Genomic DNA, 21670 nt, shown 5'->3' with positions numbered 1-21670 from the left:
ACATATATTTAGAAAAAAAAAACGTATAGTAGAAATGGTAACACGTATTATTCGATTGTTTGATTTCATTTCTTTCCAAATATATTAAGTGGTAAGGACTTTATAACCATATTGTTAATTTTTATTCATCTAAGTTTTTCCCCTTTTTTCCTTCTCAAATGTGATATTTCTAATTTGATTTTGAATCATGACTATGATCTAAACGCTATAAAAATTCACATTTTTTTTATATATATTTATATAAATTTGAACTTACACTATTAACTTACACTATTCTAAATTTTGAATTTATCAATCAGTAAAGTACATACTTTACTGATTGATAAATTCAAAATTTAGAATAGAAAGGAATAGTTTCATTGTATTGACATGATACCAATCTCGAAACGTATGTTTTAAACTGACCAGTATGGCCCATTCAGGCATTCATATTGAATATTATAAGCGAACGTTCTATGGTCAATGGTCTTAAACTCTTAATAGCTATTCCCATAAATTTGTAGATATTTTTATGGATATACTTGGCCCGGATGACTTTTTACTTTTTTGCACTAGCAATTCTTTATTCCACAAGAAATAACAATTATTTGTGGATGACGATGAAATGTTCGTTTTTCCAATTAAAACGTATATTATTATCCAAGTAAAAGATCGTGAAACAGCCGGAAAGAATTCGCAACACAGTTGTTTGCATGATAACAATGCTAATTAGATTAAAAAGATGGTGTTTGGCTTATCTTATTTGCTAATTTGAGTTTAGTTTATCTTTGAAAAACCCCATTTTGTTGCTTATTTTTGGACATGCGAGTTTATTATGTAATTACGAGTCATGATAAGCTTGCAAGTCCAAAATATAAGGCACAAAAAAGGGGCTTATCAAAGACGGACCAAATGTAAATAAGCCAAAATAAGCTACACGCCTACGCCAGATACCAAGTACAAATTGGACATTCTATTAGGCCATGACCGATTGATATGATACAAATCAGATTCGTATCAATAAACAAAGAAAACGATAAAAGGGTTCTTGCAATTCGAGAAGCAAGGATCTCCTAAAAGTCATAAGACCTCAATTTAATTCATCCATAATAATATTACAACCCTTATGATCTATATAAATACTAAACCTATAGCTTGATTAGCAAGCTAACTAAACATAATATTATTAAAGATATCATAGAATATCTATTCCAATAATAATACTTTACTAATAATAATAATAATAATAATAATAATAATAATAATAATAATAATAATAATAATAATAATAATATAACTAATAGTATCTAATAATAATCTAGATCGTATCATTACCCCCTCCCCTAAAACACCTTGTCCTCAAGGTGTTCCCAAAACACCTTGTCTTAAAGGTGTTGCTTTGAAAAGTTTCCTCAAGTAATTCCAGGGTCCCATGTTTTGATATGTGGTGATGCCTTTTCTGGAACTGAAACATAGTAATGCAGCAAAACAGAACCCGGAATATGCTGCCAAGATTGTTCAAAAATAGCATCACCTCTTGTGTCAAAGTTTAACCCGTACATTGCTGCATTGTTTTGACGTGAAACAAACCCAACAAGAGCCACATCATACTCAGATTGAAAATCCTCCTGAAAGCCTCATCTGCCATCTTCTTACTTGTATGAACAAGAGGCCCATTTGAATTATTATTGCCCAACCCATGTTGAATCTCTGGTAACAGATTTTGCATCTGTCCAACCTTCAATGCAGCCTCATCACCACCTCCACTGCAAGTAGCCTCATCACCGCCTCCATCGCAAGTACTCTGATCAACTTTAATGATTGGGACCACCAACATTGATGTCATTATATTCATTCTCATTCACACTGTCTATTGGTCCGACATCTTTCTATTTTGCCTCTATCTCTTCATGTACTGGTTTAAGAACCATTTCTAAAGGCTGGACACTTGATTCGATTTGAGAGGGTATTTCAAAATCTAAACCATAAAAACCAGTTCTAGGTTGTGGTTCCTTATAATTTTGTTGTTAAAGCAACCGGATTAGCTGATATAGCAGTGAGAAGTTTCGGAATCTCCGCATGTCTCTGATTCACTTCCAAACGCAAGGTTCTAACTTCGGACTCCAAAGCAGTGAGTCTCCGATCAGCTGCTGCTCGTGTCTCTTCCTTCTTTGTCATTATTCAACTTGTGTTTTTTCCCGATGAACAGTACCTCGTGAACAGTGTCGATGAACAGTGATTTTATATTATTTTTTTAAATGGAAAAATAGGCCCAGAAAAGTGCTCTGATACCAATTGATACGAATCAGATTCGTATCGATAAACAAAGAAAACGATAAAAGGGTTCTTGCAATTCGAGAAGCAAGGATCTCCTAAAAGTCATAAGACCTCAATTTAATTCATCCACAATAATATTACAACCCTAATGATCTATATAAATACTAAACCTATAGCTTGATTAGCAAGCTAACTAAATAATATTATTAAAAATATCATAGAATATCTATTCCAATAATAATATTTTCATAATAATAATAATAATAATAATAATAATAATAATAATATAACTAATAGTATCTAATAATAATCCAGATCGTATCATGATACTACAACAGCCATCCATGATCCATCCAAACCTATACCTAAACTTCTTAAAACTTGCTTTCAAGAAGCCATGGATGTTTTTAGGTACATGAGGCAAGTGCATGTTCGAATTGAAATTCAGATATGTAATTTAATGAAGATTTAAAAAATAAAAAGACACCTAGCAGGCTTTAAAACAAAACACATAGTAAACATACTGGATGTTCTCTTTTTAATTCATTAACACTGATGGTCTTCACTAACTACCAACACATTTGCAGTAAATTACACCACAGAAAAGCACACAACACCACTTATAATCTCCAACCACATAGGGATGACAAGAAGTTGTTTCTTAGAAACACTCATCGTCAAATAGAAAGAAAAAAACGACTTCTATAACTGTGAGGCAAAAAAACTAGTATTGTGTTGATCTGAGAAAAGACAGGCTAGTAAAAACCTATAATCAAAATATGATCCTAAATTCTCAGTCAAAACGGCAACACAAGATTGAAATGGACACCAGAGAAGAAACATCCAACACAAGGATTTATTGAAGCATAGAATTGTACGTCACTGAATCTCTGCTTGTCATATAAAAGGGTCGAGCACAGAAAAATGAAGTAAACTCGTTTAACTATATAAACATTTAAAGCTATATAAATCTAAAAGTGGATTGTCTACCAGGAATCACTGAAGTAGCAAATGATCCAAGAACATATGCAAGCTTACTGAATCATTTATGTTTTGTTATCGTTACACACATAAACCATTAGCCCACAGACAAGATCTTTGCCCAGTTTGTGGGTACTACGTATATACCAGTGGACATGAAAGTTAAAACATAGCACCCGAGGGACTAGGTCAGTTAAACATAACATAAAAAAAAAAAATACAAACCGGTGCTAATGGTTCAAATAAGTTATGATCATCAAAATCATGGTATACTTTGCCAAAACTTGCAAAGCTCTACAATCTGCATAAGGTTTAAGCAATGGTATTTACTAAACCTAAGCTTACTGAACTGACAACCAACCATGAATAAGGTTTAACATAAATATTTACCTTGTATATCAGATGCTTTAAAAACTCCTTAGTGAGGCTAAAGGAAGCTCCAGACTCAGACTCATTTAGGGGTAAAGCTTAAGTAAGAACACTCTACAAGATACCAATTACATTCTATAGTTGGAAAGGAGTCAAGTAAGCTATATCAGCCTTCTAACACCTAGAAAAGTTTGGGCTTCTAGTAAAAAACCCACAGTCTCAACCAAAAATCTCATCTGAATACCAAGACCCTACCTTGTTAGAGACTGTATTGTTCCAGGAAAGCCAACGATTAAGACCATGAGATGAGTTTCATGACTTTCATCATACATGCCATTTCATGCTAAACCAGATCAATTTAAGGTCAATATGTATGTAATGAAGCACAAAGCAAACATATAACATCTTTATATAAAGATGTCACACTAGATTGTAACTAAAATCTGAGTATATAGGTTAAGTTTTTAAGTTGCACGAATATGCTGGCATGATACGTCAAGAACAGATACTAAAATAAGGGATTACTGGTTTGGTGTATGTGTGTGTGTGTGTTATTTAGTTGCACTAGGTATGCATGAACGGACAAATATTACCTTACAATTCATATGTAGAGCATAAGTCGATACATGTTCAACCCTGCACAAACTGCACGTCTGCACTTTTAAAGTACCCTTACTTATCCAAAGTCAACAAAAAGAAAATCATATAGCCCCCCTCTCCAAAGTTTAAATTCAGATTTTGGCTGATATTTGTCCTATTTTTCAGTTGGGATGGGCTAAATTCTCCAATAGTTCCTGGATTCTCATGTAAGTATTTCACATGACCAAACCTACAGTAGGAAAAGCTACACCGAAACATCAAATTGAGTTAGGCTGTTTTTGTTTTCAAGGACATAAAATGCCTACTTCTTTTCCAAATTCATATCAAAAACAACCAAATTATACCAACATCTGAAATCAGAAAAGGGTAAAGTAAAAAAAAAGTGATTTGAAAACAAACTAAGAAAAAAAAGGGCGGTTGCCAAGGCAGAAGATGAGAACGGGTTGCGACAGCGACCATCTCATAAGGTTTTCCGACTGGCAACGTTGTCTTGCCGGTGCAAATGGGGTAAGAAGTGTTTTGCCGATGAGAAGGGGTTGGGGCGGGAAGTGTTTGCAGATGGTACTATGTTAGAGAAGGGGTGAGTTGGGGACTTAGTGTTGAGTTTGCTTCTCCAAGTGTTTTTAAAATAGCCATAGTGTAAAAAACCAGCTCTTTGACTTTTTTTTTTTCAAACAAAGAGTCTTTTGAGTAAGCCTTGGGTAAATGTTGGAAATGTTAATGCTACAATGCTTTTCGATAAGGTCTCAATAAGATATTTTGGAAAAAACCAACCACCACCTAAGTTTTCAATCTTGGATTTCATATAGGACCATGGAAGACCTAAAAATTTGCAAAGATCCGACAAAACTAATTATGTTTTAGTCAGGACAACATTAAGTAATTATGGCATTAATTTTAGACACTTAGATGGACAAGAGATGCCACAAGTCTTGTAGGCTCCAAATTATTAATAAGCAAATGATAAGGTCTCAATAAGGTCTCAATAAGATATTTTGGAAAATACCAACCACCACCTAAGTTTTCAATCTTGGAAATCATATAGGACCATGGAAGACCTAAAAAATTGCAAAGATCCGTCAAATTAATCATGTTTTAGTCAAGACAACATTAAGTAATTATGGCATTAATTTTAGACACTTAAATGGACAAGAGATGCCAAAAGACTTGTAGGCTCCAAATTATTAATAAGCAAATGATATAAGGAAACAAATAACTCAAATGAGTATAACATATAAGCAAACAACAGGATAAGAAGATATGCAAACTTAGTGCAATTATGTGTTGTGTTGGGTCCATCGTTCTTCAATAAGCAAGATCTTTGTCCATTATGAGCGTCATATATAACAGTGACCTTAGACCCATGAGGCAATGACCCTATGGATTTGGTCAGCTACACATCACATAATAAAAAATATACCGGGCTAATAGTTTGAATGAGAAATTAGCATCAAAACCATACTATGCCCTGTTTAATCCTTTTTAAAATTCACAACCAATTCTGCATAATTATTAGCCAAAACTTACAGATATGCAACCAACTCTGCATTAGGTTTTAAAAGAACTATTTACCTGTTAACTACATGTTCAAACTAATAACAAGTAAAGTTCGAAAGAAAACCTGGTAATCATTCAGGGTTACAACTTAAATAACACCCCTGGCCCCTATAATATATGCACCTACAAACTTCCAATCCCGAAGGAATCGCTTTGATTATGCCAGGCATCAGCCTTCTAGCAACGAGAAAGGCTGAAATTTGATGCAATATTAGTCTTGGCCCGTCTGACTCAGCCCAAGATCAGAATAGCCCTAAAGATGACAGTTCGGTTTTATATTCAGCAAGTTGCCGGAACAATTATTTATGTTTATCTATTTCTATTTTTATTTTCTGATTTATGTTTCCTAGTTTATCTAGGAGTACTTTTCCTTCATATACTTAAGTTTATTCATTGTAAAGACAGTTTTTTTGAGATTTTAAAAAATAAAGAACGTGTGTTCTTAGAGCCTTTGGGTTCAATCTATGTTTGATTCATCTTTAGTTCTCAAGCCATTTGTTTGCTAAGAAAAACTGCATCAAAATTTCTGGTGAAAAACCACTAGCCTAGTCCGGAAGACCTTTGTATAGGGGATAATCCAAAATGCCAATGATCTACCCTGTTAGCATTATCAATATGTACCCAAATTCAAAGAACAACTAGTTAACTGCAATTCTTCCCAATTGCAAACGAATACTAAGCATCAAGACATGCATACAAAACCTGATCCTTTGACTTTATTCTCCCAATGATTCATTCAGCCCTTCAACATTTTCCCATGATCAAAATCTTAACAGAGAATCAGCTTGATCAGTTTCTTCCATCCAGTGTTAAGAAGATCATGGCCTGTCAACTCATCCGCCGCCTTTCATGCAGATTCATTGTTTTCCCCACTTCCTAACAATAACCACTAAAAAGCTTGTCGTTCTCAATACTGACTCCAAATAGTAAGTAGGGGTTTAGAGTTTTTTCATAAGCTTTTTCAAAAGTTAGGAGATTTCATAATTTTTTGGAGCTGATAAGGTAGCGTCTATTTAGAAACAGTTGGAGGATCGAGATTGAGTATACTTGACCGGATATGGTATTGAGAACCATTCAATGTTGTGAGCAACTATCAGATGGTAGGAATGGCGATGGTTTCAGTTTTCAGTTCCTTGGATAAATTTTTCTACCTTGCGGGGGACAATGTGTAACCCATTAGCTCACCCGGCAACGACTACATAGCATTCTGCACTGGTTTCTAAACACCCATAGAAATGTATATCGAACTTCATGGCCGTAGATTCTTATAGCATGAAGTAACACTAGATTGAAATAAAAAGTAAAGATTTTATTGTAAGTTAGGTTGCAAGGAAATGCTGGCATGATACACGGACAGCAAGAGCTAAAAATCATAGATACTAAGACCACTGATTTGGTAATGTTCATGTATTTTTATCGCATACCATCCAGATGACCAGGTATATAAACTGAAAAAAACATACACAACAATCACATAATCAAGCTTGGACCTTATTGGACAAAACAAATCCAAACTATCAACAGAAAAGAAATCACGTAGCATCGAACTCTCCTATGTACTACTTCACATTTAATTCTAATTTCAACCATTGTGAATCAAGTGAAATACCCCCATTTCTTCCAGAATTCTCATGTATGCATTTCACATGTTATATCATATAGCAAACATACAAACAACAAAAGCCACACACATAATCAAATGGAACAACTTTTTATTTACAATAATGGAAACATTACCATCAATCCTTATAAGCAGCATCATAAATAAAAAAAATAGGAAAAAAAACAAGATTCAATCTTTGCGTTACAAGAAAAAGAAAGAAACACTTACATATCATATATCTCAAACCCCGTCACTAGAGTTCGACGATTCCGATGTTGTAGCTGCTGTTTCCGTAGCCAATACATCCCTAGTATTCGCCCTCTTCTTCCTTTCTTCCTCATACTCAGGATCATCAGTTGGCAATTCATACCTACATATAGGACAAGTGTTCCTAGAACCCAACCAAGGCACAATACACTCTTGATGATACATATGTCCACATGGCAATTCCTTGACTATCTCTTTCTCATTATTAAACACTTTATCTTTACAAATAGCACAAACCTCACTCTCATTCACCATCCCCATTCCCAATTCTTTGACATCCACACTTTTCAACCCTTCAACGGCGGATTTAGCAGCGGGTGGGGCGCCTCTTCTCGAACCGTTATCACTTTCAGCTAAGTTCTGTAACAATGCTTCATATCCAGCTGCATCAACATAATCACCTGGATTACCTATATATCCATCACTATCTCCGGGTACTTGAAACCGAAACTCGATAGAATGATCCTCCAGTCCCATTAGTATCTCTGCCCAATCCAAAACCCGGTTTCGTCTAGTTAACGCTCTCGTTGCGAAATCTCGGAGCTGTAAACGGATCACTTCTCGCCTTTGCCTTCTCCTCATCACATCTTCATTTTCTGTATCTATAGCCACAATATCTTCATCTTCCTCAGATCCATCACCATCATTATCATCCTCCTCATCGTCATCATCGTCGTCATCATTATTATCATCATTATCATTCCATCCATCAAGTTCAATACGTAAATAATCATTACCGTCAACGTCGCCGTCGCGATCAGGTGGAGGTGGTGGCGCGTCGTCTCCACGCGCCTCGTTTTCAGGCGCGTCGTCATCACGCTCCACATTTCTAACCTCCTGGTCATCATCCTCAGGCGTTTGTTCACCACGCGCGTCGTCTCGCGCCGCCTGTGCAATCAACCGAAGTACCTGAAGAAACTCGTGCCCAAACGCAGGCTGATTATCATCGTCGTCGTCATCCGTGATTAGCGGAAGCGTGTGGTGGGGATTGACGGAGATTAACTCAACGAAACCGTTTTTGCATTCGAAACAGATGACGTCAGGTTGATCGGGAAGTGTTTCTATAGGCACGCGCTTATCGCACTGGTAGCACCAGTATTGTTGTGGAGTTTGATCGGAAAGTGACGGTGGTGTTGGTGGTGGGGGCGGCGGTGGTGTGGCGGCGGATGATGGAGTTTCGGCCATATTTTTTTTTTGTTGTTGTGAGCTGATGATAGGAGTGCGGAGATTTTAGAGAGAGTGATTATTAGAGGAATGCTGTAGATTTTTTTTTCCAGTTTATATGGCTTGTCATCATTCGATTATCATTCATATCGAATTTAATAATTGGTATTTTTTTTTTTTTATTTATAGAATTCAAAATCATTAATAAAAAAATTTCAAACTAAAGACGTTTTTAATAATGGTTGGTGAAAAACTTATATGGGAGAAAAAATATCTTTGTAAATAGTTGATGTTATTGGATAAAAAGATTTATTTGACACCTTTCGAGCAAAAAGTTTTTTCAAAACTTTAGTTATATAAAAGGCTTTTAAAAGTTTTATTTATTTAAGTAATAGTTTTTTAATAACTTGAAGTTAATGGATTAATTAGATGAAAAAAAAAAATAAATTAATATTCGAATTTTTAGTCATATAATTGTATTACACAACTTGAAACACGTTTTAACATCTATTATTATTATTATTTTATTATTATTATTATTATTATTATTATTATTATTATTATTATTATTATTATTATATTATTATTTATATATATATAGGGTGAGAATCCTGAAAGAAGGTGTCTTAAGGAGAGAAGGGAGAGAAGGTCGTATTAGCTAATCAGAACGTGATATGTGGCAAAATTTAAAAAAAAAATGCGGTGACAATTTTGTAAATAAATGAAAGTTTTGTGAAGCTTGGTCAGCTTGGGATCTCAGTGGGTTGGGTCAGCTTGAGTTGGATCAGCTTGGTTTGGGTCAGTTTGATTAGTTAGTTTGGGTATGGGTCAGTTTGTCTGGGTCAGCTTAGGGTCTTGTCAAGTTTAGGCCAGCTTGGGTCAGCTTCGGGTTGGGTCAGCTTGGGGCCTGGGTCGGGTCAGTTTGGGGTCTGGTTAGGTTCGGTCAGCTTGGGGTTGGGTCAGCTTGACACAATTTACACATAATCTACACACACAAATGTAGATTATGGGTTTTGGGTTAGCTTGGGTTCTGGGTTCGATCAGGTTTGGGTCAGCTTGGGGTCTGGTCAGGTTGAGTCAGCTTGGGGTTAGGTTAGCTTGACACAATTTACACATAATCTACACAAATGTAGATTATGGGTTTTGGGTCAACTTGGGTCAGGTTTGGGTCAGCTTGGGGTCTGGTCAGGTTGGATCAGCTTGGGTTCTGGTCAGGTTGGGTTAGCTTGACACAATTTACACATAATCTACACAAATGTAGATTATGGGTTTTGGGTCAGCTTGGTTCAGGTTTGGGTCAGCTTGGGGTCTAGTCAGGTTGGGTCAGCTTGGGGTTGGGCTAGCTTGACACAATTTACACACAATCTAAATAAATGTAGATTACGGGTTTGGGTTAGCTTGGGCTTCGGTTGGGTCAGCTTGGGTTTGGGTCAGCTTGGGCTGGGTCAGGTTAAGGTGGGTCAACTTGGGCTAACTCATCTTGGGTTTGGTCAGCTTAGGTTTGAAGTCAAGTTATTTACAAAAATGCCACCGTGCATTTTTTTTTAGTGGCGACGTGTAACACTCTGATTGGCCAATAACACCTTCTCTCTTTTTTAAACTTAACACACCTTCTTATTTGATCTCTCTTATATATATATATATATATATATACACACTAGGTCTTTTACCCGCACGATGTGCGGATTTTTTTTAAAGCAGTATAATAATAAACTATATTATGAAACATGAAAAATATAGTGACCTCTAATCCTTGGATGATAGATTATGTAATGTGAACTCCATGCATAATGTTTTAACATACAAGACCTAAATTCAGATTGAAATTTGGCATTGAGGACTTTGGCTATACTTTAAAGAATTGTTATAGTTGGTTGAATACCCGCAACATACAATTAGGTCAACAAAACAAAACAATGAAGTGTAGTGTAGACCTACATGTAAAGTTGAAACACGCGAATTCGATTTATTGGAGTGCCCATAATATATATGATCAAGAATTAGGTGAAGATGTCTAGACTCTGAACCAACCTATTTTGATACATCTATTATCGTCTATTAGTTCATATAGAGTATGTTATTTTCACATCATGATGATTGAATCTTTTGACTACATAGAGCTTGATGAATGTTTAACTATTTGTTAAATAGCAATTATATACATACACAAAATAAAGCATAAAAAGACCCTTTTTATAGAATTACTAATGTGATTAGATTATATTACCATTCATCCTAAATACATATAAATGGAATTAATAACAAATGAATTTGTAATCGTACGTACATTTCTAACAAATATAAGGATTTAGTAATATAGAATTTGTAATCATACGTACTAAGTGATGATTTTATTAAAATTATAAATAAATAAATAATAATAATAATAATAATAATAATAATAATAATAATAATAATAATAATAATAATAATAATAAAGGGTATGTAAGAATTTGTGGATTTATAATATTTTTGCCAAATTAATGTTGATCAATCCCATAAATATATTGTTTTTCATATACGATATATCCAATTTTATAGTTTTTATATTCTAATTTATACTATATTTTTTATAAAAAAAATTGATAATTTAAAAAAAACATGGAGATGCCACATGAGATAAATCTTATGTGGCAACATTTAAGCATAACTTTGATTTAGAGAGGATGACTTAAAAAGCTAGGATTCCTACTGTTTTAATATTTATATAGATATATATATATATAGATTTTATTTTTTGAAAGGTAAGTATGTATTCATATTTCACAGTCCCCGCAAAAATGAGCGACCAGGAACGTCTTTAAAGGAGTGGTGTGGATCACGTGTTGGTGCATATGGAATGCTAGGAACGACAAGTGGTTCAATAACGTCGAGGTTTGTCCAATGAAGATTACTCAAAGCATTAAAGCTCTCGGGTTCCTCTGGTTCAAAAACAGAGAAAAGCACTGTAGTCTTACCTGGAACGATTGGGTAGATTTTAATATATTGTATATATAATAGATTTAAATCATACTAATAAATTGGAACAATACAGCTTATTGATGACAATTATATAATATCAATAACATGTCATTATACGTTTAACATGTTGTACATTTTGATTAAAAGAATTCCAAGTATTTGATAATTTAAGGTTGATATAAAAAGACATTTAATAAAATATTTAATTTAATAATAACTTAAAACAGCTTTATGATCGTTGTCGTAAAAATCTATCTACCAATATATATATAACAAGGTCCTTAATTCATTCCTAAACAAATAGAAACCGTTAGATGAATTACATCTTTGATTTATAATCGTTAGATCAAATTTAATTATTTCATCTTTGTTAAATGACAATATTAATACTTATACTTTATATGTTTGGACATAAGACCCCCTTGAATTATATACCATAAATAATTATTAATACTATAAATATTAATATTTAAGGGTATAGTATACGTAAACTAAAGATTCCATATGCATATCGAAATTTTTATGTATATAAATTACCTTAAACGTATTTTTTTTTTAATATCTATTCACTCATTGAAATAAGTAGTTATATAATTATTTATATTAGAAGAAATTTATACACGTTTATTTTAGTTATCTAATCGAATTCTTTTTACCTTCACTTTTTTCAATATTAAAAGATAACTTATATAAATATTAATTAACATATTATAACTCTTCAATCCTTCAAATTAGACATAGTTATGTCATATTTTGTTATGAAAATTTTAAAATAGAATAAAATTTTAATATATATACACTTAACATCGTCAAATTTTAAAAGATACAAAGAAAAACAAACTGATAAATTTGGATCTAAAGAATGTGAGTTAATCAAAGTAACAGTATATATTCTAACTTACTTCGTATTTAAAAAAAGTTAATAATAAAGTTAGTGAGCGGAGACAAAAAAAATTTTATAATTATAATTTTATGAAACGTTAAGAAGCATAGTGGTACCATATACAAAAAATCTCATACATATCATTACGTTAATAGGTATTCATTGAGCATTGTACTAATTTTGGCATATACAAATATAGAAGGAGTGGTGTAGTATTAGATTCATCATTTTTTAAAATCTCACCAATCACAAGTGGACATGTCATGAAAACATTTTTACCATCAAATCTAAATATTTAAGGTGAGTGTGATGTAGACGTGTAGCCTATCCTCACTCAAGCATTATAATGCATTCACACATATAGATGACCTAGGTGGGAAATGGTTATTCAAATCAAAAATGCTCAAATCATTTCATAACCGGAAAAGGTGCTCTAACCATTCAACCCATGTCCAAACCGTTAGATGATTTCCAATTTTAATTTATGGCCACTAGATCACATTTTTTAGTTTCTTAATTTGTTAAATATAATATTAATCCTCACACATTAGATGAATAGTCAAAATTTATCCCGTTTTAGATAAATATTAGTGATGAAAAATGTAAATTATAATTTGTCAAAATATACTCTTCTCAATTAGTATAATATATCATAAAAAAATAATATTTATATATTATTCGAACTCCTTACAAAGACAATAATTAATCATTTATCAACGTTATACTACTTTGCTATGTAGAGTTACCACACGAAAAGCTACAATAATGGAACATATTACAAGCGAAACTTATTTCACAAAAGAAAAAATAAGTGTCAACGGTGAAGTTATCACATCTTCAATAAATAAATAATGCTCATCACTATTATTAAATTAACTTATGAAAATATAAAAATTATACATATGATTAATTTCATACGGTTGGATTGATTTGAAAATTCTTCGAATAAAAATGCAAAAATTATCATGGAACACACATTTTTTTTTTCCTTTTAATATTTTATAATAGGTCATAGGGTGATAGGTGATAGGATGATCTACTTTATGTGCTTCATCTTTAGCCGTCATAGCTCCATCATAAACTGATTGACATTGCCCTTAACCATCATGGTTGCGCATGTATGATCATTTAGTAATTTATATGTGATATCAAATGCTTTACACATATGTAAATGCACAAGTACAAAAAAAAAATAAAAAAAATCCCTAGAAGTATATCGAGTCACATCTATAGGGCGAATGTGCGATCCAAAGTGATTCTCACATTCTTTTAAGAGGTTCTTAGATAACCCTTTTTCTAAGTCGATATCAAAACACATAATATTAACTTAATATTATACATCTACGAGCTATATTAAGCTTCAAACATATAACTTTTATAATAACAATAGAGTAAATTTCAAATTTTACTTCCCTAAACCATACAAATACCATATATACCCAACTTAGATAAATAATATCATATTTCTTCTCCTTAAGCTAGCCATATAAATATTATATATACTCAATTTACCAATTTAGTTGTATTTTAATTTTATAACAATTATTAGGGTAGAGATTCAGAGAGAAAATAACTTAAAAAAAAAAAGAATTGAGAGAAAGTTCATTTTTGATTATTTTTTTTAAAGTTTTTTTTAATTATATATATATTTTTAACCTAAACCCATTTAAAAATATTAAAAATGATTTATAAAAAAAATAAAAATACAACTTACACATGTATAGATATCTACATGTGTGTATGTGTAGTCCATGTGTAAGTTCATTTTTAACCTATCTTTTTTATTTTTTTTTTCAATGGATTTTCACTGAAAAAATTTTAAATAATATATATATATATATATCAACCTTCTCGCTTCTTTCATTAAGCAACTTTCTCATTTGATCTCTTTTCACAACTGTTATTCATTTTAATCCATTAGTGATCATTACATCCGAAGTTTCAACTAAATGTTGGCATCATCTATACGAATGAGCTACCACAATCAAATAAAGCTCCTAAATCGGTAAAAAAAAAAAGTCTAATATGCAAAAAATATTAGTTTCAAGCTATATTAGCAAATTAGTATGAGCATCTAGAAATACATTCAAATGCATTTCATATGTCAATTTGTTTTTGCCTTAAAACACATATAAATGAAATAGATTTATGTTGAATAACCAATAAAGCTGATTTATGTTGTTTAAACAATGACCATCAGTTGAGTTTCAATTTTTAAAGCATTGTATCTGTGAAATGTGGCAGTAGTGATTGTGACGGCGGTTTGGTGGTGTCGGTGATAAGTGGTGATGGTGCAACTATTGGTAAGAGAGGCGGTGACAAGTGAGCTTGGTTGATATAAATATAATTGATGTAAAGGTAGTGAAGATATTTTTAAAAATAAGAAACTAATGGTATAAGTTATTTCATTAAGGGTATAATGGTCATTTCACATCTCTCTTTTTTAGCAAAGAGGTATAACATTTATATAGTAGTATAGAACTATAGGTAACGCTTAGATCAAAATGAGATATCATCATTGACTTAATAATTGGTTAAACACAACATTAGTTCTTCAACTTTAAAGTTTAGACAAAATATAAATAATAATACGTGCTATTTTTAATGTATATTCATACGCTAATTTTTAAATCTATTAGTATCATTATCATGCATAATTAATTTTCAATCTATTACTATCATTTGTATATTATTTGATCTCTATACATTTATTGTTCAAATGGTAAAGCTCTTCAAAACAACAATTAATAAAAAAGACTTTATTTGTATATAAATTCACATATTAATAAAAAAAGACTTTATTTGTATATAAATTCACATAAATTATATGCTGCAACTTATACAAAAATCATACAAGTAAAAAAACACCAAATATATCAACAAAAAATTTGTAGGAAACAAACAAACCTATGGCTTAGTAAGAAATCAAAAGGATCAAGCATTTATTATTAGGATTCGCAGTGAAAACTTAAAGTCAATTTTTTTAATAAATCATAATAACTTTTCATACAAGTTTTGAATGATAATTGAGGAGAGAATTTGAATAAAATAATTCATATAATTTATAATATGAAGGGTTTAAAATGGACTTAACAAACTTAAGTGAAAGATGACCTCATATATATATATAAGAAAGTCTTACAATGATCATTAGATGAATTACAATTTTTAGTTACAATATTTCGATCTAAATGATGATTCGTCATTGACTTCAAAATTGGTCAAACACCACATTAGTGTTTCTACTTTATATTTTAAACAAAATATAATTTTTATGTATTTAAATACTATTATTGTATGATATAAAATATATACCTAAAGGTTTCATAAAAGTAAAATTTATCTATAAAATTTGGTTTGTAAATATTGACTTTATGCTATGTGTATATCAACTAAAACTGTAATATACATCTCTATAACATATAATTTAAAGTTGAGTTATTTTTAAACAAGGTAATTTCAAATTATACCGAATTAAACAATTTTAATATTTTTTGGTAGATGTTAAAAATAGGTACCATGCAATTATAAATGTTGCCTTTGTATGTTAATTTTAGATTTCAAACTTTATCAATATTCTTAAACATAATGGGTTTCACTTGCATGTTATTCTATATGGTAACAATTATCATAAATATCAAGTTAATAATATTGACAAAAATAAAATAAAATATAAGAACATCTTGAATTCTACTACATCTAGATATATATCTCTAATTTTATTGATATTTCATCATTGAATATGAGCCGTTGATTAATAATGATGATTCAAATGAGGTTGGTGAAATATTGGTAAGTTTTTGACATTGAGATGTTTTATCAACATTCAAGTCTCACTTCCTATATTTGTATGAATGAATTATTGGGGGTTGGGGGTTAGGAGAGGTCTCCGAGAGTTATATGTATTATTCCAAGTATTTGTATAGTTTACCATTATAAGTAGGATAGTTTATCGTTTTAAAAAAATAAAAAATAATGAACTAAAATAAACAAATCTTTTAATCAACTAACTTACTAATTTTATATTAATCCAAGATTTAAACATAATGACATATTTTCACTAAAAGGAGATGTTATTGAAAGTAATTAAATGTTAAATTTTCTATTCATATGAAATAGAGGAATAAATAATATGTTAAAAACAAATACTTTTATGATTTTTTTTATTTAAAATCAAGCTCATCTTATTTAAAAAAATCAAATATTTAAATATAAAATTAAGTATTCATTAATTTTTTTATTTATATCAAATAATATTAATATGTTGTCATGGAATGATAACATATTATTAATTATATATGTCTACTCACGTATTACGCGTGTCAATAATCTAGTAATATTATAATATGGTGATCAAAAATAAAAACGAAAGAAATATTATAACTACTTTATATCTATCTTTCTAATAAAATTTGATATGATGTTGGTGTTGTTAAAAAAAAAAAATAGACTGATTATTTTACCTGACATATATTAATGTTATTGGATTTATACACCTGTTAACGTGTAGCTTTATTTAGTCAGACATATTTAAATTTATCATAAATTAAACATAATCATCCTAAAAAATTCCCTGAATATATGTATGAATAATATAACATTTTTATATGTCTTAATGATTACATTGAATTAAGAACATATTTTGCAAGACCCATTATAATTTCATAAATTATTAAGTCAATTAAGTAAAATAAGAACAGAGCCTAATTTTGATAAATTAATCTTAATAATTTGTTGAGATTTTAGAAAAGAAATTTCAATTTTAAGTAAGTTTAGTTAAATTAAATATTTAAATTTAATAAATTGTAGAGAATTTTTAGAAAGTAAAGTTTAACATTAACGAAGGAACGTGATTCGTTGATCGAGGTTAACATATTTCTCGTTTGGATGTTACTATGAATACTCGATCACTAACAATCATCTCGCCGTTTTTTATTGGAAGAAAGTTAAAGATAATAAAATACTTTTAAGTAAACTACCTTTGTGACTGGTTAATTTTAAAAAATTAAAGTATCATCAATTAAGTTTTATTCGTTTTGGATGATAGTTGGAGTTGGTTAGTCTTTGTCCACCTTTAACAGCTATAAGATTTTGAGTGAAATATAACTTCTTTTACCAAATATACCAATTTTTAATCATTTTCACATTTGACGTTGAACAAGTCAAATGTCTCTATGATCAAGTCAGATGTAATTTGTATAGCCTTGTATCGAAGTGGTGTCACGAGGTTTCCTTCCTACTGTAGTAATGCAGAGTGATTTCCATTGATGATATTCATGCCAATTTGCTAAGCATGTGTCATTTGGGGGCAAAAACTTTGCTAGTATAAAAAAGAAAGAAAAAGAAAGCGCAGCTATAATTCCATTTTACTCGATCTCTTTCTACAAACTGTAGATAACGCATACCAGAAATTAGGTACAATTCATTTGATAATCTTGAGAAAGATTAATTAGACAATCTTTACCAAAAGGATTAACAATCAGTCAAATTTGGTCAAAGGTAAAAATTGATTACAACGATCGATTTAACCCACATGTATATGCATAAGAAAAGAATAATATTGTTCAAAGGATGATAAAAATCTCATCTACTATTGTAGTCACTAATCTAATTAACATCAGGTATAATTAGTCTACGGAAATTAAACAGCTAATATGAACAAATTATAGGGAATCTTATGTTGAATTTCCTAGTTAGCAAAGTTTAAAACAAGGTACAGAACAAGCATGATTCTTGATAAAAATGTCTATAGTAATCTACTTTGATGTAAGACCGGCCACTTCTTCTTTTGTTAGTGTAGCTTTCTATGAGAAGCAAGCAATTGAAAACTAGTTCGAAACTTAACTTCTATCTCAATTAACTCTCTCTAGGTGATTCTTTTACATCTTTATCGTTCAACGTAAACTAATATTCTTCTCTTCTGCTGAATGCTATGGAAACAAACACTTTAAATCCAGGGTGCTTGTTTGTGTATGTAGTTGACTTGCAGACCATCCCATCCGCAATCTGGTTCTTTTCGTTTCCCTGTAATAACTGGTGAGCCTCCACTATTTCCACCATGGACCATGAAACTGGAGCTCAAACCCAAGTTAAGTTGTAAGGGTACAGTATCAGTTGGATCAGACGATGGACCAGCAACGAAGTTCGTGATGAGAGGCGGCACTTGGTCTGATGAGCCTATATATTGATGTGAAACTTGGAGACCTAGTTTTGGGTCGACAACATAGGAAGTGGGTTCACCTAGTAGCTTGTCAGGAGAAAAACGCATACAGGGGCCTGGTTGAGAATGAGTATGACCATACACACCCATGGAAGACCCTAGCCCGTGGTGGTTCACTTCCAATTGCGTGCCAAAAAGTGAAAAAAAGCCATTTTGATGATCCAAAGAAGTAACATTTGGGAAATTTGCCTGGCCAATCAAATTCAAATCGATTTTCTTTGTATAAGGTTGCATTGAAGACGACGAAGATGACTGAGATGGACTTTGACACCTGTTCTGGTTTAAATGGGCTGCTCGTCCATCCAGTTTCCAATCTGGAATAACATTAACAAAGCTGCCATCACCAAGACTATTAAGATCTAGATCCAACTTCATTGATCTCCTTGGGCCTGCATCTACATTAGATTCTTCCCCAGATGGAAGACCAGATATGATCACGTTTTTATCCTCGCTGCCATCAGCAGCATTCAGATCAATATTAAGACAACTTGACTGATGTTTTGAGACGCTGCAGGCCCCAGATACAGAACATTCAGAGAAATTCTCAAAGCAAATTTCATCATTCAAATCAACCCCCAGAAAGTCTCTTTTAGATTTTTGAGGTGCCTCAGAAACTTGTGACACGGAAATATCATGCTTATGATCCGAACCCTCAACTGTTTCACTTTCTTTTTCATTATTAGAGTCGGGACTCTTTGGCCTCTCGGTACCACAACCAGATAGTTTCTCAGAAGTAGCGCAACTTTGTTCAATAGAATCAAGTTCTCTTTCAGCCTCCATATCAACATCAGACCCTTCGCTCACCACACCATCCTCAGTTCCAAGACCATCTTCACTTTGACCACCAACATGTTTATTCACATCATTACCCTCACTACCACTTTCTGTACCCGAATCAACTTTTGGACGAGTTGCGTCCTGCAATGCTCCATCACTAACATTCATCATATATTCATTTTCTCTCACATCAGTCTTCATAGCAGACTCGACAACATCATTAGCACCAGGTGAACTAACAGGACCAGAAGGCTCTTGGTTATTGGTTGTTGCAGGGTCCATGACCTCTTCATTCTCCACTTGTTTCATGCCATCTTTGGTCTCTTCATGACCAAGTGCAAGTTCAGTGTCCTGAATTTGAACCCATTTATCACACAAATCTTTTGCTTTTACATAAACTGCAGAATTACCATGACCAACAAAATTCATCACAGTTTCTCTTACTCCAGACGCCACGAGCCTATGCTTATCTATCTGCAACTTTTCAAGCACCCTTAACAAAGCAATAACTGATTCTCCAACAATCACGTTACCGGAATCATTACCAAACTCTCTAAATCCATCAAGCCATTTATTAATAACCCCAACTCCATCTAACTCAACAAACAGATCAAGACAGTCTTTGCTTTCGGAAACTGCAATAACATCTGCAACAGTAGACCAAACCCGGGCTGCAGGGCCAACATCATTCTCAACACACTCTTTCTCTTTTTGCATTACAGTAACTAGATCCTTAACTCTTTCAGGAGACGTAATCCCATCTTTTAATTCAGTTGAAGTAAAAAAGTTTTTGAGTGTCATTACGCTTCACCTTTATATCATTTAACACACACACTGCATACATTCGGTAACTTTAAAGTAAATTTCGGCATTATGTCAAAACACAGATACTGGATGAAAAACTTACAAAAAAAGGCAAATAACAAGATCACTAGCATGCAGCTACAGTTTGTCTTTCCAAATAGTTTTAGTTTTCGATTGCTTACCTATTTTAAAATGCTTAGAATTAGAAAATAAGAGCTTATTTAATAGTGCTTATTCTGAACATGTATTCAGATAACCTCTTTTTTTTTTTTTTCGTTTATTTGCGGTAAAAATAAGCAATAAGCAAATCCAAAACGCAATCTCATATGTAACCAGCGATTTAATCTATATAAAAAAATGATAAGATCAAACTTAAACAAATAAATTAATTTGTGAAACTGAATTTATTAATTAATACGAGCAGATAACAAAAACTAACCAGGTCAAGGGAAATATTAGCTATGATCAGTTGATCACACAATCCTGTAATGAAAACACAAATAAAACCATAAATATTTTTATTTAATATTATGAATACAAATAATGATTATATATATACAGATTCAAACGAACAGATTATATTAACATGTATGTATGTGTGCGTACGTAGCATAATACATTATTACGGAGTATTATATTATACTACAGATAGATACAAAGAAGAAAGAAAGATATACGGAGGAGTATATAGAATATGTACTCTCTGACTTTTCGGAGAAACCTTGACGCAGAGTTTGGTGATTGGTGTGTACGTGCCTTTTTCTCAACTTTATAGACAGGGGCCACCCGCTAGCAAGCTTTTAATTCCGTTTTTGCCTTTAAATAAAGGATTTTATTACGTTAAATTCATAGAATATTGGATTACGAAACGGATATAATAGTTAAATAAAGTGGATATGAATGTCATTTTTTACTTATGGATTTCAATAGTAAACCCGAAAGTGAAATTACAACATTTTGATGATCTAAAATAATATTGTTTAGGAAATTTACTTGGTCAGATTCAAATCGATTTTCTTTGTGTAAGGCTGCATTGAAAATAATGAACATGACTGATATGGCCTATAAGGCTATGAATAACACGTATTAAAGTTTTAAAATACGTTTTGTAATCACGATTATATTCACAGTTTATTTATTATACCAATCGTTAAAAAAATCGTTTAACCTTTTACATGTTTTGCCGAAGAAGACAAATTTAGTAAACCGAATATGTCAAATGTGGGCG

At 31.8% G+C, this 21670-nt stretch overlaps 2 protein-coding genes across 2 annotated transcripts; both read right to left on the bottom strand.

Moving 5' to 3' along the window:
* Positions 1–7455: 7455 nt before the first annotated feature.
* Positions 7456–8913, bottom strand: LOC122603006 (E3 ubiquitin-protein ligase CIP8). The gene has a single exon (XM_043775621.1). It carries the CDS (start codon positions 8816–8818, stop codon positions 7607–7609), a length of 1212 nt encoding a protein of 403 aa, XP_043631556.1. The 5' UTR covers positions 8819–8913; the 3' UTR covers positions 7456–7606.
* A 9383-nt stretch (positions 8914–18296) lies between these two features.
* LOC122584777 lies at positions 18297–21053 on the bottom strand. The gene is made up of 2 exons (XM_043756835.1): positions 20882–21053; positions 18297–20472 (listed from the first exon to the last, which is right to left on the bottom strand). Exon 2 carries the CDS (start codon positions 20437–20439, stop codon positions 18589–18591), a length of 1851 nt encoding a protein of 616 aa, XP_043612770.1. The 5' UTR covers positions 20440–20472; positions 20882–21053; the 3' UTR covers positions 18297–18588.
* Between the last annotated feature and the right edge of the window lie 617 nt (positions 21054–21670).

The sequence above is a fragment of the Erigeron canadensis genome, chromosome 1 (assembly GCF_010389155.1).
Source record: "Erigeron canadensis isolate Cc75 chromosome 1, C_canadensis_v1, whole genome shotgun sequence".
Classification (NCBI taxonomy): Eukaryota; Viridiplantae; Streptophyta; class Magnoliopsida; order Asterales; family Asteraceae; genus Erigeron; species Erigeron canadensis.
This window is presented reverse-complemented; position numbering and strand designations above follow the sequence as displayed.

What these genes read in the sequence shown, in the direction of transcription:
- LOC122603006 (XM_043775621.1), bottom strand. Translation starts at nt 8,818, where the DNA reads ATGGCCGAAACTCCATCATCCGCCGCCACACCACCGCCGCCCCCACCA.
- LOC122584777 (XM_043756835.1), bottom strand. Translation starts at nt 20,439, where the DNA reads ATGACACTCAAAAACTTTTTTACTTCAACTGAATTAAAAGATGGGATT.